Source organism: Cololabis saira, chromosome 4 (assembly GCF_033807715.1).
Source record: "Cololabis saira isolate AMF1-May2022 chromosome 4, fColSai1.1, whole genome shotgun sequence".
In the NCBI taxonomy this organism is placed as follows: domain Eukaryota; kingdom Metazoa; phylum Chordata; class Actinopteri; order Beloniformes; family Belonidae; genus Cololabis; species Cololabis saira.
In genome coordinates, this window is record NC_084590.1 from 24,024,432 (window position 1) to 24,042,063 (window position 17,632).

The following is a 17,632-nucleotide window of genomic DNA, read 5'->3' on the forward strand; positions in this document are numbered from 1 at the left end:
TCATCAATAAAGCATATTTTACATAAACATATTTTAAAATTTTCAAGCAACAACATAACATATTTTTTCAGTTATTTTATTGTCTGAAAAATGATTCAAATGTTATTTTATTGTCTGAAAAATTGTTCAAATATGTTATTTTGTTAATTGAAAAATTTTAAATATTTTTTGTTGATGAGAAAATATGTTTCCGAATCATGTGTCCGTTATCATGCCTAGATGTATGACGTTTGCAGAGACCCCCCCCCCCCGTGAAAATCAGTTTTTCTGCGAGTTATGACCTATAATACATCCATGGTTATGACTGATTTGCGCTGTATGTGATGTGTGAGTCACGTGAACGAGGCCTGCCAGAATCTGATTTCTCCCCTGAAAATGGGTCTTTTTACATGCCAAAAATTGATTGGCCAAAGGCCAAATACAGTTAGTGAAAGGTTGTTTCTACCTAAATATGATGATCTCTTCTTGAGCTTCATAATCTGAAAATCTGACGTTTTAGCGCTATCGCTCAACGGGCTGCTGTGCGCGCTCCCGCGGCCAGGAATCAGATTCTGGCAGGCAATCACTTTTTGGCAGGACACCGTTACGGGCACGAGCATGACGCCATGAACACTTCCGGCATGTCAACCAATTGGCTTCTTGTATTTTCGGACGCGCGGAGACGTGTGAGCGGATTGGCTGATTCAATCTGCTGCGACACCATTTGAATTTGGTCTCGTTCGACAGGACCAGTCGACGTTGTTTGTTTGGTAGATTAGTTTTAAATTAGTTTGGTACATTACAACGCAGGACCTTGCAGGAGGAGAGATTCGCTGTCTTGTTTTTGGGGGGTGAGTAACTGCCTATAAGTGGCGTTATGATATTGCTGGTTTTTCAAAAGCAAGGTTATTTAACGATTGCAATAGGGCTAGTCTAACGAATATGTACAGTACTAAAACCGCCAACCTTGATTAATTAAAGAAGCAAACAAATAAACAAAAGCTTCCTCTCAAAACATTAGGTCTTTTGTGAAAGTAAGACACTATTTCCAAGTTCAATTACCTAGTATGCTTGTCACTATATTTCGTCTGAGAGTGACATCTCCATTAGGGTTGCCACCTTTCAGAAATAGAAATAAGGGACACCCTGATTTCAGCAGCGCAGGAGCCAAAAAAAAGCCCCAAAACTTCTAAACTGAATAAAAATGTGTTTTTTTTAATATGAAAAAACAAAATGCTTTGATTTAAAGTTTAAAGTGCTTTAATAGCATTGAACTTTTATCATGACTGTAGAGACAGACAACCATACTAGCAACTGAAATATCCTCCTATGCTACGTATGTCCACATCAGCCCAGATGTAATATAGCCTACAGGTGAAGAATATGGTGTAAAAGTTAATTTATTTCAATAATTCAAGTAGAATATGGTTTAAAAGTTAATTTATTTCAATAATTCAACTAGAATATGGTGTAAAAGTTAATTTATTTCAATGATTCAACTAGAATATGGTGTAAAAGTTAATTTATTTCAATAATTCAACTAGAATATGGTGTAAAAGTTAATTTATTTCAATGATTCAACTAGAATATGGTGTAAAAGTTAATTTATTTCAATAATTCAACTAGAATATGGTGTAAAAGTTCATTTATTTCAATAATTCAACTTAAACGGTGAAACTAATATATTACCTAGTCTTATTACATGCAAAGCAAGATATGTTAAACCTTTATTTGTTATAATTTTGATGATGGAAATGTTTATTGATTTCATAAAATATTCTCTAATCTGTGTTTTATTTTGTTAATTACTGATACATTTAGTGTTGATGTGTGTGACAGACGTGTGTATGGGGTGTTAATGAAAATACGGGACAAATCGCGTCCCGTATTAGTTCAATAAGGGACGCAACATTTTTTTCTCAAATAATGGATAATTCTGTATTTTACGGGACGGGTGGCAACCCTAATCTCCATAGTCTATAATTACATGCGTTGAAACTCTCCCCATTTTGCTTTACAGGTTGAATTTCCCTTTTCCGAAAACATGACAAACCTGGGTGTTAAGGCCCTTCTCAGCTGGGTAAGCTCATACTAAAATTAGCTGTACAATAGTTTGCATATTTTTCAGAAAGACTAACAAAATATCAGATATGATATCCAATTGTTCCCAAATTGTGTTTTTTGTTATAGGTCAACACCATCAAGTTTTCGGACCAGGAACACATAACCATCAATGATTTACAGGATGGGGTTGTCCTAGTTAAGCTGATTTTTATCCTGTGAGTTGGAGGAATGTGTTGAAACATCTGTGTATGCTTGAATAAACAAAAGGTCAATGACTTGTGAACAAGAGTTTTAAGTGTGTTTCTGCTGTCGGTGTGTTCCTTAATGAATAGAAATGTTAATTTCATTGTTGTAAACCTCAACTTTCTTCTTTTTTCAGGAGAAAGGAACCAAATTCCACTCCCAGTAATTCCTTGGATGATAGATTCAGACTCATAGCTGAGTTTTTAGAAAGTGAGTTATTCTGCTAGTCTTTCAAAACTAGTGTTTTTTTTTTTACATTTGAATTGACTGACTCTTTATTATGGATGTTTAGTAATACATTTCTAAGAGAATTTACTCATGTTTTTTTGTTTATTAGGGGATTGCAAATTATGTCCAATCAAAGGCAGTTCTGTGTTTTTGGATAACATTCGATCTTGTAACAACCTCACAGTGGAAATTGCAAAGGTACAGGACAAAGGAAAGAATTATCAACAATAAAATGAATACCCATTCTGACCAGTTTTTATAATATCACCTAGGTGCTTTTGTTACTTCTCTACCATGATATGATGAATGACCGCTGCACTTTGAACATGTTGGAATCTGAGGTGGAGGTAATCCAAATCTTTTTTTTTTTTTCCTTGAAAAAGTACAACTCAGAATATTGTGTTCACTGCTACACAACACAACAATTTTGTGCTACCTTTTTAATTCTCTTATAATGTGTGTGTGCTTCTCCACTGTTAGCGAGAACTGGCAAACATGGCTTTGCTTGTGATGGAGAGTGAGGGCTTTGTTTATCTGAGCAGCAAAGTGGATTCTTACTTTGCGAGGAGATGTAAGTCACAAATTTGTTGCTTCCTACATTTATTCAAGAAATGTTACAGGCATTGGTGTGTCTGACACGCATGCAGTGCAACCCTATCACACTGGACTGGATTTAACATGCAGTCTCTAAATTTGTTTCAGGTCTTTCTGTTTCCCGGGAAATCTTTGAACAGTCATCAACAATGAGTTCCTCCCCCAGTGTGTCTACTGTTTCTTCATTCTCAGACGATGAATCCCCTATCTTTCATCGTACACGTAAAGTCAACTTTGTGGATGTGGAAACTGTCGCTTCTTCCTCAGTCAGGTATTGATGGGGATTTTAAATTAATCGCACAATTATTTTTATTTTTTTCCTTTCTCAGTAAGATTATTTTATTAGCAGTGTTGTTTTGAACTTTTCTATAATAATATATCCATGAGATGCAACCTTTTTGTTTATTTTGTGTGCTCATCTGCTTTTATTACCACAGCCAGTCACCCCTGGCAGATATTATGAACACACCTAAATTTCAGATGAGGAAAATGCAAAGAGAGATGATTAAGGAGAGAGATTACAAAGATGATTTGGAAAAGGAGTTGGCTAATAAGCTTGCAGTGATCGCACAGAGAGGTATTGCATTTACAACACTAGTTAATGTCTATAACGTGTCTGATAATATGGGTTGCCTTTTCTTATATTCATTTGTCTTGTCTTAAAATGTAACTGTTCCTTTTTTTTTTTCTTTTTTTTTTAATGCAGAATCTCGTATCATTCAGCTGCAGTATGACCTGGAAAAGCTTAAAAAAGAGCAGTTTGATCAGGAGCAGGTCATCGGAGATCAAATCGCCAAGCTTGAGACTAAGAACGACAAGTATGCACACAAGAATAAAGCAAAATGAATGATTTGTACCTTTTCATTTTCTAACTATATTGAGTTCTATTGAACCATTTGGTACAACACAGAAGCATGTTCAGCTTTAGTTTATAAACAGGTTTAGGGAAGATATTTACTTTCATGCATTTAAATAATAATCTGTAATGAGGCTTTTGTTTATGTGCAAAAAAAAAAAAAGGAAATTAGTTTATACATAGACTTTGATGTTAAAATAACATGAAAAACTGAGCTATTTTTTTTTCCCTTTCCGTCTAAGGTTGAAATCGCGTTTTGATGAAATGCTGAATGAAAATAAAGAGCTCAAGACTACGTCCTCACATATGGAGCGGAAAGTAGATGAACTTGAAGAAGAAAATGGTGCACTCTCCTCTCAGGTGATAATAGCAGCAAATGCCATGGATCATTGTTTATATTCACTATATTGTAAATTTGTAGGAGGGGTCAGATTAGCAATCGCTTTTAATTATATAGATGACATATAAACTGGATGTGTCACAGTTTTGCTTGGTGTATCAGAATATTTACGCATCAGAGCGACAAAGTCAAAACTTTAGAGTTAGAAAATAAATGAAAAACTTAATGTTAATCTGTATTTTTAAGGCTTTCTTGAAATATTTCCTCAGGTGAGAGCGGTATCTTCCCAGCTAAGTGTATTTGAAACTGAAGTTGGAAGACTCACGGAAATGCAAGCAGGAGCTGAGAAGGAGTGGAGGATCAAATCAAGCAGTCTTCAATCCGAACTCGATCAAACAACTGCCCTAAAGGTTGGTTACACGTTCACAATGGATGAAACTGTTGATTTAAAAGAAAAAAATGTTTGCAGTGTGAAGGAAGAACACAACCTTTTTATGTGTGTGGATCAGGACTGCGATTAATAGTCAATGTAGTCAACAAAAATTGATGACAAAATTAGTTGCCAACAAATGTATTCATTGATTTTAGTTGATTACGTCATTACAAGTCTGTATCATGCTGTGGATTGGAACGTAAACCTCCCCTGAAATTTATAATGGCTGTCGTGTTTCTTTTAATGACATCAGTCAATATTACCGCTTAAAAAATATACATTTTTTTTCCTGTTTGAAATAGTTGAAGTGATGTATTTTCCTGTGCACTCGCTTCACTGGTGGGAGTGTCTCACCTGTTAACACACCTGTTTGGTGTTTTTTTTCTTCTCTCCTCTTCTCAGACTATAAGGCCCAAATACCTCAGAATTTATTCTCCCTAACTCTCACTACTCAAAGCTGCCGGTAGTCACTCGGGAACATTTACTGTAATGTCAAGGGGATAGTTACAGTACAGTATCATAAAGCTATTGTTTTTCTACTTTTTTGAGAAACCATAAAATATTTAGATTTGCACCATCCATTTAGTAGGAACAGTGGTGAGAAGCTAATGTGTGACCACAGACTGTAAATACATGCGTTATATTCAGGGCGTTGCCACATCAAATCATCTGCCTCCATTTAACCATATCCTCTGCATCTTCTTATCTCACACCAACTAACTTCATATCCTCTGTTACTTTTGATGGTTTTTACATTTTCTAGATATCTTAAACGGTCTAGGAGTTATGGTTATGAGAAGTACTCTGCCAAATCCTGGATGTTCATAAATTGATTTTCACTTGACCTCACTTAGTTAAATCTTTTTTCTTATCCGCAGCAAATTTTTTCACCACACAAGTTAAAATAAAATCACATTTTTCACTGAAGAAATCCTTTTCAATGTTTTTGGCAAGTTGGGACATGTCTCTAAACAATCTTAGGCTAATTTCAACACAGAATAGCTAAATAAAAATTATTAGATTAGTCTGTTAATCATTTCAATAAATGACTAGAAAAAGTTGTTAGTTTCAGCCCTAGTATGGATACCTCTGGACCCTTTTGGTCCGTCATAGCTTAAAAAACTAAATATTGCTGTAATTACTTATGCTTCTTTTTGTACATTTTGGATTTGACACAAAGGAGCTCGGTTCATGTTTCCTGTATTTTATTCAAATTTTTTTTATCGTTATTCTTAGGAACTCCTGACTGAAAGAATTCAGATCCTGGAAGGAAAAATTTCCTGCCTCGAGGATGAAATAAGCAAGGCAGCGAAAGAGGAAGTTGGCGAAAATATGGGTCCTGTGATGGAGGTGATTCATGTAAGTCGGGAAATATTAAGAAGTTTCCATATGCCAGAACATTATACTCCAATAGATTTATTTTAAATGTCTTCTCTTCTTGCATTGTCAGATTGAGAAGTTAGAGATGGAAATAAACTGTCTGAAGAATGATCTTGAGAGCAATGACGAGCTGATTCAAACAAAGGATGAGTTAATAAATACATTGCAAAGGGATATAGCTAAAGAGAGAGTGGTTGTTCAGGAGGAGATACGGGAACTCAAACTGCAACTTGAGCTTTTGGAGCATCAGAAAACTGAGCAGGTAACCACACTGCAACAGCATATCTCTGCTTGTGAACAAGAGATCAAAACACTAAGGGAGGAGAAGAAAGAAAGAGAAGGCCTTTTACATCAGACAGAAGAAAAGGTGAAGGCTCTTGAGACGAAGCTAGCTGCTGCTACTTCTCTGTTAACTGATAAAGAGCAACAGATTAACAATCTCAAAGGAGAAATGGAAATTCTTACAGATGAAAAGGAAAAAAACAAAGATGAAATTCAAGCCAAAGAAGAAGCACTTTCCAAATTACTGCTCCAGAAATCTAATGAACAACAAGTTCTTTCCAATAAAATCCAGGCTTTAACAGTCCATGTGGAAGACGTTAGCTTATCTCTAAAGCAGGCGGAGCAGGAAATTCAAAATAAGCAAACTCTCCTGGCTAAATCCCAACAAGACCATGCCCAACAAAGCAATGAGCTTGAACAACAGATTTTACACTTGGAGGAAGAGGTACACAAACTTAACGCAGAGATGCAGGAAAAAAACAAGCAGCTGGTTTTGCTGAAGGACACCAGCATTGAACAATCTGAATCTTTTCAGCAAGAGATTAAAAGTCTAAAAGCCCAGCTAGAAAATCTCAATGAGTCTTTGAAAAAGGCTGAAGAGCAAGTTCTATCTCGGCAGTCGATGCTTACAAAGCAGCAGGAACAAAGTTCTTACCAAACAGAGCTTCTGCAACAACAACTGTCAACTTCTGAGGAGGAGGTCAAGAACCTGAGGAAAGACATGCAGGCTAAAGAGGAACAGATGAAGTTGTTGCAAATTGAAAGTTCAGATCAAGCAGAACGACAGCATCAAGAGATCCACGATTTAAAGAAACAAACCGAGTTGCTCAGCTCATCACTAAAGGCAGCTGAGGAGACTGTACAGTCCAAGGAAAATCTATTGGTAGAGCATAAACTACAGAGCACTCATCACACGAAGGAGCTCCAGATGGAGAAGGTAGCATCTCAGGATGAAGTGCGGAAGCTTAATTCAGAGATTAATGCTAAGGAGGAACAATTGTTGCAGCTGAAGACTGAGACCTCTGCGCACACTGAATTGCTGAAGCAAGAGATAGAAACTCTTAACATGCAGATGAAAAGTTTAAGTGATTCTCATGAGATGGCTAAAAAAAAGGACTGTGCAATTCTTAAAGAGGAGGTTAATAACCTGAAGCAGGAAATCCAAACTAAAGAGCTTGAACTAAGTAAATCAAAGTCTGAGGCCTGCAAAGAGTCAGAGGGCCTAAAGAGTGAGATTCAAACTTTGAGGGATGACGTACAGTCTTTGAGTGAATCACTCAGCTCCGCAACTGAGCAGGTGCAAGCTAAAGAAAACCTGCTTGCTCAAAAGGAAATGGAAATGTCCCAGAGTAAAGATGCATTTCAGAACACAGTAAAGGATTCTGAAGAGGAAATGGAAAGGCTTAGAGAACAGATCAAGGTGAAGGAAGAGCACTTGGTTGCCTCAAAGGAAGAGGGATCCAGACATTCTGACACGCTACAGCAAGAGATCAAAAGTCTAAAACACCAACTGGATGATATGGTTGACTGTCTGAAAAAGGCTGAGGAGAAAGTTCAGGCTCAGCAAGTAATGCTAAGCGAACAGGGGCAGGACACTGCCCATCAGGTCGAGCATTTGGAGCAGAAATTGACTGCTTCGGAAGAGATGTTAGGAAATATGAAGGAGGAGATCACGGCTAAAGATGAACAGATGAGCTTGTTAAAAAGTCAAAATTCAGAGCAAGCAGAACAACTACAAAAAGATGTTCAATGTTTGAATGAACAGATTGAGTCTATTCGCTCCTCATTGAGGAAAACTGAGGAGGATTTACAGTCCAAGGAAAATCTGTTAGCAGAGCAGAAACTACAAAGGACTCATGAGTTGGAGGAACTCCAGGTGCAGATGGTAGCTTCACAAGATGAAGTGAAGAGGCTTAATGCACATATTAATACTAAGGAGGAGGCGCTGGTTCAGTTGACAACAGAGACATCTGCACATACTGGATTGCTGCAACAGGAAATTGAAGATCTGAAGATTCAATCAAAAAGTTTAAGCACTAATCTTGAGATGGCTGAGAACCAGGCTAAAGCGAAGGAAGACTTGCTAGCTAAGCAGGAACAGGAGAGCGCTTTAAAAATTGAGGAACTTGAAAAGCACAGCAAAGTTCTTGAGGAAGAAATGAAACACCTGAAGAGAGACATTCAAATTAAAGAGAGTGATGTGAATCTTTTGAAAGCCAATGGCTGCAAGGAGTCAGAGGTCCTGCATTGTGAGATCAAAACTCTCAGGGAGCAAGTGCAATGTTTGAGTGAGTCTCTACAAGCTACAACAGATGAGGTTCAAAATAAGGAAAAACAAGTTGCTCAGAGGGAAATGGAGATTTCTCAGGAGAAGGACAAATTTGAGAATAAGATAACAACCTCTGAAGGGGAAATCACAAGGCTTAGAGAGGAGATCCACATTAAAGAGGAGCAGTTAATCACCCTAAAGCAAGAGGGATCCACACAATCTGACATGCTACAGCAAGAGACCAGTAGTTTGAAAAAACAGCTGGAGGAAATGGGCAACTCTCTTGAACAGGCTAAAGAAAAGATTCTGAATCAATCTGCCACCTTTAACAAACAGGAGCAGGACAGTGCTCATCAGATACAGCTTCTGAAGAGAGACATTCAAATTAAAGAGAGTGATGTGAATCTTTTGAAAGCCAATGGCTGCAAGGAGTCAGAGGTCCTGCATTGTGAGATCAAAACTCTCAGGGAGCAAGTGCAATGTTTGAGTGAGTCTCTACAAGCTACAACAGAGGAGGTTCAAAATAAAGAAAAACAAGTTGCTCAGAGGGAAATGGAGATTTCTCAGGAGAAGGACAAATTTGAGAATAAGATAACAACCTCTGAAGGGGAAATCACAAGGCTTAGAGAGGAGATCCACATTAAGGAGGAGCAGTTAATCACCCTAAAGCAAGAGGGATCCACACAATCTGACATGCTACAGCAAGAGACCAGTAGTTTGAAAAAACAGCTGGAGGAAATGGGCAACTCTCTGGAACAGGCTAAAGAAAAGATTCTGAATCAATCTGCCACCTTTAACAAACAGGAGCAGGACAGTGCTCATCAGATACAGCTTCTGCAGCAACAGCTGTCTTCCTCTGGGGAAGAAGTACAGAGGATGAAAAGTGATATTCAAGCCAAAGAAGAACAGCTGGTTTTGCTGAAGACGGAAAGATCAGAGCAATCGGAGTTGTTGCGTCTAGAGATAGAAAGTTTAAATAAACAAGTTGAGACTCATAGCTTCTCGCTGAAGAAGGCTGAAGCTGAAAGTCGGTCTAAGGAGCAGCTGCTGTTTCAACAACAGGAAGAAAATGCTCAACAAAGACTGGTACTCCAAAGCTTACAGGACAAAGTCCATGAATTGGAAGCGCTACAGAAACAAATTCCTTCCAACGAAGAAGAGATTCAAAAGCTTAACAAATCTCAAAATGAGAAAGCAAAACTCCTTCTTGAAGCTGAACAGAAACTTCACAGCCTCCAGACAGAGCTGTCGGGTGTAAAAGCACTCATTGATGATAAAGACTTAAAACTTGATGCCCTTAAAGCTGTGCTGCAGCAACAGCTGGAAACCTTGAAAATGGAGCAGGAAAAACTGATGAAAGAGAGAGAAAAGGCAAGAGAAGACGAGCTGGTAAAGAAAGACCTGCATGAACAGCTTGCAGCTAAAACAGAGGCTGCAGAACACTACAAGGCTCAGGTTGGTACCAACACAAATGGTTTCAGACATTTTATTTACTAGTGTCATTGTATTTTAAATGAATAATCTGGACTGAGATTGACATCTGATTTATTGTCACAATTTTGCAGATGGAGAAAGCTGGAAGTTACTATAACAACAAGAAACAGCTTCTCCAGCAAAGTCAAGAGGAAATGATGGAGCTCAAGCATTCATTAGAGATGAAAGACCGAGAAGTGAAGACCATAACCATGGAAAACCAGTCACTTCAACTTGATTTAGACAAATTCCAAACTAATGAAAAGACACTTTTGACCAAGGTGGCCAGTCTGGAGACACAGGTTGGTATTATATTTTGAGGCACATGGGGTAATGATAGATGGTGCAAAAGTTAAAGAACTCTCAGTATACATGAAAAACCTTTGTACATATCTGCTCCAATTTATCTTTCTCTCCATTACTGTATCTTTATCTATAGCTGGCTTACGCTGACCAAACCCTGCGAGCACAGAATAAGATTCATAACAATGGAAGCAGTGAATCGACACGCTTCCTGGCGGTTCCCGACGCACATTCGGGTGTTTTTACTAGAGCACAGTCCAAGAGGTCCATGAGCTCTGACAGTCTGGACCGTCTGGACCGCAGTTCTATGGAAGACTCTCTGAACGACACAAGGTAAGGTCTGGGTTATAGTTCTCAGGATGTTCTGTGATCATCCAGTATGCTCCACACTACCTTCAAGCAGCCACATTGTAAGACTGAAACATGCTCGTCGTTACAGAGAGACGGTGGTATAATGTCCTTTTGAAAGCAGGAATAATAGAAACTTTTCTGATCTATTCTGTGGGTTCATTAAATGCGTTATAGTGGACTGGGCTCAAGAAAACTGGCATAAATAGTGGAGAAAAAACTTTAAAAGAACTTTGATAGTGCTAGACTTCGCTCCTCTCACATGCACACAGTTACCTCCGTAGTTGTGTGTACATATGTCAGGTAATTTGTAATGATAACGTACAATTTTCTGTCCAGGAAACTGTCGGCACCTGATGAATCAAGCACACCACTTGTTCGCAGTTCCGAACGTTTGGCAGCGAAGCGACAGTATCGGCAGGACGCGTCTCTGGAAACATTGTATTTTACCCCTATTAACACCCGCCAGATTAAAAGGTATGTGTAGTTCTGATGCCAAGATGATTTCACTCCTTTTAGGAGGAACGGTTTTGCTGTGTGTTATTCCAATTACACTCGCTCATTTGAATGAGGAACATTTGCTTACTGGAACATAAAGAAACTTTTGCAATCATGTTTCATCAATTGCAGAAAAATGTTTTAAGGTAATCCAGCAAGTTTTCAGGTTCCAGCTTCGTGGTAGAAAATTTGAAACAAATGCACTTTTTGACTTCAGCAACAGTATCTGAAGAATTTTTTTTTTCTAGCCCACCTTTTACTTTGCTGGTGTTTACATGGGGAGTGATGCATTTCAACTGAGAATTTTCTGACTCTCGTGTAAGCACTTTTGAGTTCCTTTATTTTTTTCCCCTCACTTAGGAACAGAGCAGGGTGTGATGTGGAGCTGGACTCTGCACACACAAATCCAACTTCATCCGTCAAGCGACGCAGAACTACACAGGTTATAAACATCACCATGACTAAGGTGGAGGAAACTCACTTGCACTGTCACTGCATGTTCATAATAGTGCACACTGGTGAACTTAAAATAATTAAAGTGTATATTTTTAGAAGCAGTGGTTTAAATATTCCTTATATTGTATCTGATGGTGCCATATTTTTAACTGATAACAGGTGCCCACGTGGCTCCACAGCTTGTTTCACAGTTTAGCAATACATTCAAATAACTATACCTGTGTTTTATTTATTTATTTTTTATTTTACACTTTCAAGACATCCCTCTAAATTCTGTTAAATTTTTATTGTAGATGTAAGCAACTTGTGAATTCTAATCTTTAGAAAACCCCAGGCTGTAAAGAAGGTGATGAGACTTTCTACAGCCTATCTTCGGCCCGCTCCCAACCAAATCTCTCCTCGACACGACCCGTGACTATGGAGCTTTTTAGCACACCAGTCAGTAAGACCAACGCTGCCAGCGACCAGCTCATTGGTCTTCCAGGGTACAGACGGAGCACAGTGCTTTCACAGAGTAAGTAACTGCAAGATTACTGTTTTTTATTTTTTTAAATCACTGTAATTTGGGGTCTTCTATCGCAAAAAGAAATCTCACTAGAAATAAGAAATAACCATTGGGTCATTGAATATTTCCATTTGCTGGAACTTCAAGGAATCCATCCATCCATTTTCTTCCGCTCATCCGTTACTGGGTGGCTGGGCCAGCAGTTTTAGCAGATTTGCCCAGACTTCCTTCACCCCAGACACTTCCTCCAGCTCTTCCGGGGGGAGTCCGAGGCGTGCCCAGCCGAGAGACATAGTCTCTCCAGCGTGTCCTGGGTCTTCCCCGGGGTCTCCTCCCGGTGGGACATGCCTAGAACACCTCCCTAGGGAGGCGTCCAGGAGGATCCGATACAGATGCCCAAGCCACCTCAGCTGACTCTTCTCAATGTGGAGGAGCAGCGGCTCGACTCCGAGCTCCTCCCGGGTGAACGAACTCCTCACCCTATCTCTAAGGGAGCGTCCAGCCACCCATTTTGGCCGCTTGTATCCGCGATCTTGTCCTTTCGGTCACTACCCAAAGTTCATGACCATAGGTGAGGGTAGGTGCGTAGATTGACCGGTAAATCGAGAGCGTCACCTTCCAACTCAGCTCCTTCTTCACCACGACGGTCCGGTACATCGACCGCATAACTGCGAACGCTGCACCGATCCGTCTGTCAATCTCGCGCTCCATCTTTCCCTCACTCATGAACAAGACCCCGAGATACTTGAACTCCTCCACTTGGGGCAGGACTTCTCCACCCACCCGGAGAAGGCACGCCACCCTTTCCCGATGGAGAACCATGGCCTCGGTCTTGGAGGTGCTGATTCTCATCCCTGCCGCTTTGCACTCTGCCTCAAACCGCCCCAGCACATGCTGAAGGTCCCAGTCCGATGAAGCCAACAGGACAACATTTGCAAAAAGCAGAGACGAAATCCTGAGGTTCCCAAACCGGATCCCCTCTGGCCCCTGGCTACGCCTGGAAATCCTGTTCAACCGGGGACAAAGGGCAGCCCTACCAAAGTCCAACATGCACTGCAACTTACTGCCAGCAATGCAAACCAAACTCCTGCTCCAATCACGCCTCTCCAGGTATCACTGTCATTGCCCACGTGAGCGTTGAAGTCCCCCAGTAGAACAATGGAGTCCCCAGTTGGAGCACTATCCAGTACTCCTCCCAGGGACTCCAAGAAGGCCGGGTACTCCGCACTGCTGTCCGTCCCGTAGGCACAAACAACAGTGAGGGACCTTTTCCCGACCCGAAGGCGCAGGGAAGCGACCCTCTCGTTCACCCTGATCCAGGTGACGTAACTTGTGAACGGTTCTTAGTCTGGCCCGTCCTCTAGGACCTGCTTGCCATGGGAGACCCTACCAGGGGCGTGATGCCCCCGACCGCATAGCGGCCCACATAAACCCCTCCACCACAATAAGGTGGGCGTTCAAGGAGGGGACTTCAAGGAATACTGTTTGAAAAAGCTCTGAAACCTTTTTTAGAGTGATTAGAGTGATTGTTGGTTGCATTTTCACTCAATTTTAGGTCATTAAACAGCAGAGATGTCCATACAAGCACTTAGCACTGCTACAGGCAAAATTACTACTACATATTGATTACTGCTTACTGATCAGAATGGGAGATACAGAAATGTATTTTTTCCCCCTTCACATGTGTTTATGTTGCTTTATTTCTCCTACATCCATTTTCCTCCAGATGCTGGAACATTCTGTGTGGGATCAGAGAATGAACCTGATAGTGGAATTGAGGATTGGCAGAGGATCGCAGAAATCCAGGCCAGGAACAAATTCTGCTTACCTCATTTAAAGAGCAGCTACCCTGTGGAGTGTGAGGTGAGAAGATTGCATCCTCTGAGCTTGATGGCCATTTAGCTTCACAAAAAAAATAAAATTCATGACTTGGAATTAAGACAGATGGATATACTTTATCCCAAGCTGGGAAATTGTAATAATACATACCGGTACATCCATCTGTTAAAAAACCACACAAAGGGTAAGAATACACAATCATACAAAAAACGTAGAATTTGGAATTTCCGTCTCTTTCCCCAGTGTTGATTTGAGGTTTTTTTTACTAATAATTGCAAATTTAGAATTTTCATCCTCACAAACGGTACTTCCTTTATACTCTTATAGACGAGGCGTGGTGGGACATACATGTTCACGGATGAAGATCTGCGCTCAGGTGACCCATCTGAAACAATCCGACGGGCATCCCTAATGCCAGGCCAGCTACAAGACTCCCTCACCTCCCATCGCCACTCCTACATGTTGGGTCAGGCAGGGGTTGCGGCTGGTTCTCACCGGCTGTCCTTGATGCCAGGCCAGCTTCCATCAAAAACTGGCAGCTTGTCACAGCTGAAGAGTCCAAAAAGGACAAGGCAGTCCTCATCAACAATGTCTCTACATCAAACTTCACCTGAGGTTAGTTTGCAGTAATATGCATATTTGACTAGCTGAGTCTGATTTAGGCTGTCTTAAAAAAAGAAAAAGTGTGTGTATATATATGATGTAATTTTCATTAATCATGTTTGTCTTTATTGCAATCTAAAGAAAAAGATGAAGGCCAGCTGCTTTCCTCGTCCACTCACTCCCAAACAAAGAAACATCAGCAGTGGATCTTCAAACTCTCATCTCCCCCCTGTCCTCAGTCCTGTGAGTGTAATACATGCGGACACATCTAAAATTCATTGAATGGCTACAAATCATCTCACAGTTGTTTTATTTGATTTATGGGTATCATTGAAAACATTTTAGGAATAGTTTACTGACACTTCTATTTGCTCTACCTCAGGCTGAACGGAGGCAGTCGATGATGTTCTCAATTGAAAACACCCCCAAGAACAACAATTTTTTAAAGAAAAGCCTGAACAAACTGCGCAGCTCTACTCGAAAATCCCCAGGCCGGAGTTGTAAGAAGTCACCTGCACAGACGAGTGCGCGCAGGGGCCAGGAAAACACGACTTCGGTGTCTTATCGAGCTGGAGTGGGACGAACTGGAAAAGCCGGCAGCTTTAAATCACCAACGGTTGTAACCAAAGGGCTTGGGAAATCTCAAGCCACCAGCAGGTCTGCAAAGTCACCTGGTCCAACAGCTAATGCCCGCAAGGTAAAAAAAAAAAAGAACATTTTAGATAGCTTGTGAGACTTATCTGCCCTCAGTTTGCCAGTTCCACCATGTTGTCTTCTATAGCAACACCATAAACTTCTTAAAAGCAGACACCATTCAAAGCTCCAAAATAAGAGTTTCAATATTTGTAGTGTAAAACAAATTCTCATCATTAATCAAAGAACTGGGACTAAAATTATGTGTGTGTATATGTATGTATATATATATATATATATATATATATATATATATATATATATTTAAATGAGGAATGCAGTAAAATGAGAGATAGAAATAACCTGAATAATTGGTAGAAAACGGCCTCACATTTATGGAAGCATTTCTATTAGTCATTAGCCTGCAGTCCAGTTAGTAAAGACTTCATATACTTTAGAGAAATTTAATGTGTAGGTCTGCCAACCCATGTACACATCTGTAATATAAGATGGATCACAAATTAATTAGATGTGTAAAACTAAATTGTGGTATTTGCTCACAACTACCTTCAGGCCTTTGCAGACAAGCCAGAGAGACAAACACCTCAGGATTTTCTCTCTGGCTTTGTGTGCGATTTATATTTCATGACGGGCTAAATCATTGCAATAAATGAAGATTTCTACAGTTGAATCACACTATATTCCAGATTTCTAATAAAATTTTTTCCCTCATCACCTATTTTTTTACGTAATGCTTAATTAATATATATATATTAATATATACACACACATATACACACACACACACACACACACACACACACACACACACACACACACGGCAACAAATGTTAAACGTTTTTTGCTGGCTTAAAGTATTCTACCAAAGGGAATGATGAAAGTTTGGTTACTAAAAACACATAACTGTATATAGGATCAACATACTGCAGATAACGTACTTAAAACAAACATCACGTTTGTTTCGAATTGCGAAGATTTGATTGTTACCAAGTAGATTGTAAACGGCTACTTGTCAGCAAGAATATACCCTTTAATGACAGACGGAAGGCAGGCTTGCAAAAAAAATAAAGTTTTAATTCGGTTCCAGGCCTGGACAACTTAGATCTTTCAACAAAAACAAAGCAACTCAAAAAACAGAAATCATAGTTAAGCAGAGGTGTTGGCATCAACCTCTCCCCATGGCAGCCCCCTCTGTACTGAACCATTTCCTCTTTATATGCTCCTGTCTCCACCCCTGGAAAAGCAGTCAGCAAATCACAACCTTAGACACAAGGTGCTCCCCATAAAGCAATCAGAGCTCAGGCAATCATGGCCGCTCCCAAATTACTGCATCTGCATGGAAATACACAAGTAAAGTAGTTAAATCACATGTCACAGCAGAATGTGCACCTTCTGTGGGACTGAAATCAAACTCCTAATACTTGCTCATGCAAACAATAAAAGAAACTACTCTGACAGAGTCTGCTCTGTCACATTGATCAGCAGTTGCATTTAAGTAACTGATAAATTTGAATCTTTGTTTCAAAAGCAAGTTTCTATGAAAGACAAAAACTTTGCTGGAAGTCCAAAAAGGTTACTATATATGCATATATAAAAAAAATGGTTCCTGGGTTTCACTTTATGGTACAATAACTCACAGTGTTTATCTTTGTGAGTAGACGACCACATTTCTAGAAACTGCACAACCAATGTTGAGTTTTTTGTCATTTTTTTCGCAATTATTAATTTAATTTTCCTTTGTCTTTTCTTCTTTCTCCATTTTGTTTTTTACCCATACAGATGACGAGCAGGTTTCAATTTTAAAGCCGGGTTTCCAGTTTAAGAAGATTTAAAAAAAAAAAAAAATCTTTTTTTTAAAGCTCTTTCTTTTAAGCTTTAATATTTTTCCATTTGTCTGTCAATAAAGATGTAAATAAATGACATGTCGAAGTCTGCTTGTTTAATCAGATTCAGATTATAACACATTTGTCAACACATGATAATTGGTGCATTGCTAATAAAACAGATTGTTTTCAAAAGTTCATATCCCAAATTTTTAACAATTACAACTAATCTCTACAATTTAAATCACCATTCGCGGACTATAGCCAGACTAATTGCATTCCTTGGTGTCTTTAAAAGGGCCTCTCCTCATAAGTGCAATTTTTGCGATGCTTAAGGATTGAGGAGCTTGAATTGTGAGCAGCATCAAGTAGACGACTGTTTTGCTTTAGTTTTTTCCTTTTTGTCTTCCTATTCCCCCGATTATGGTGATTAGGCTCAAATGGTGACATGGATCATAAGAG

At 39.5% G+C, this 17,632-nt stretch overlaps 1 protein-coding gene across 1 annotated transcript; it reads left to right on the forward strand.

The window, feature by feature from the left end:
• The first annotated feature begins 697 nt into the window (after nt 1-697).
• On the forward strand, nt 698-17,265 carry numa1 (nuclear mitotic apparatus protein 1). The gene is made up of 24 exons (XM_061719225.1): nt 698-830; nt 2,000-2,059; nt 2,170-2,258; nt 2,423-2,496; nt 2,624-2,712; nt 2,787-2,861; nt 2,995-3,085; nt 3,217-3,379; nt 3,546-3,685; nt 3,815-3,926; nt 4,207-4,324; nt 4,574-4,714; nt 5,974-6,096; nt 6,188-10,123; nt 10,234-10,443; nt 10,581-10,777; nt 11,132-11,269; nt 11,651-11,756; nt 12,071-12,260; nt 13,978-14,114; nt 14,418-14,705; nt 14,835-14,936; nt 15,076-15,390; nt 17,127-17,265. Exons 2-24 carry the CDS (start codon nt 2,024-2,026, stop codon nt 17,148-17,150), a joined length of 6,894 nt encoding a protein of 2,297 aa, XP_061575209.1. The 5' UTR covers nt 698-830; nt 2,000-2,023; the 3' UTR covers nt 17,151-17,265.
• The last annotated feature ends 367 nt before the right edge of the window (nt 17,266-17,632 follow it).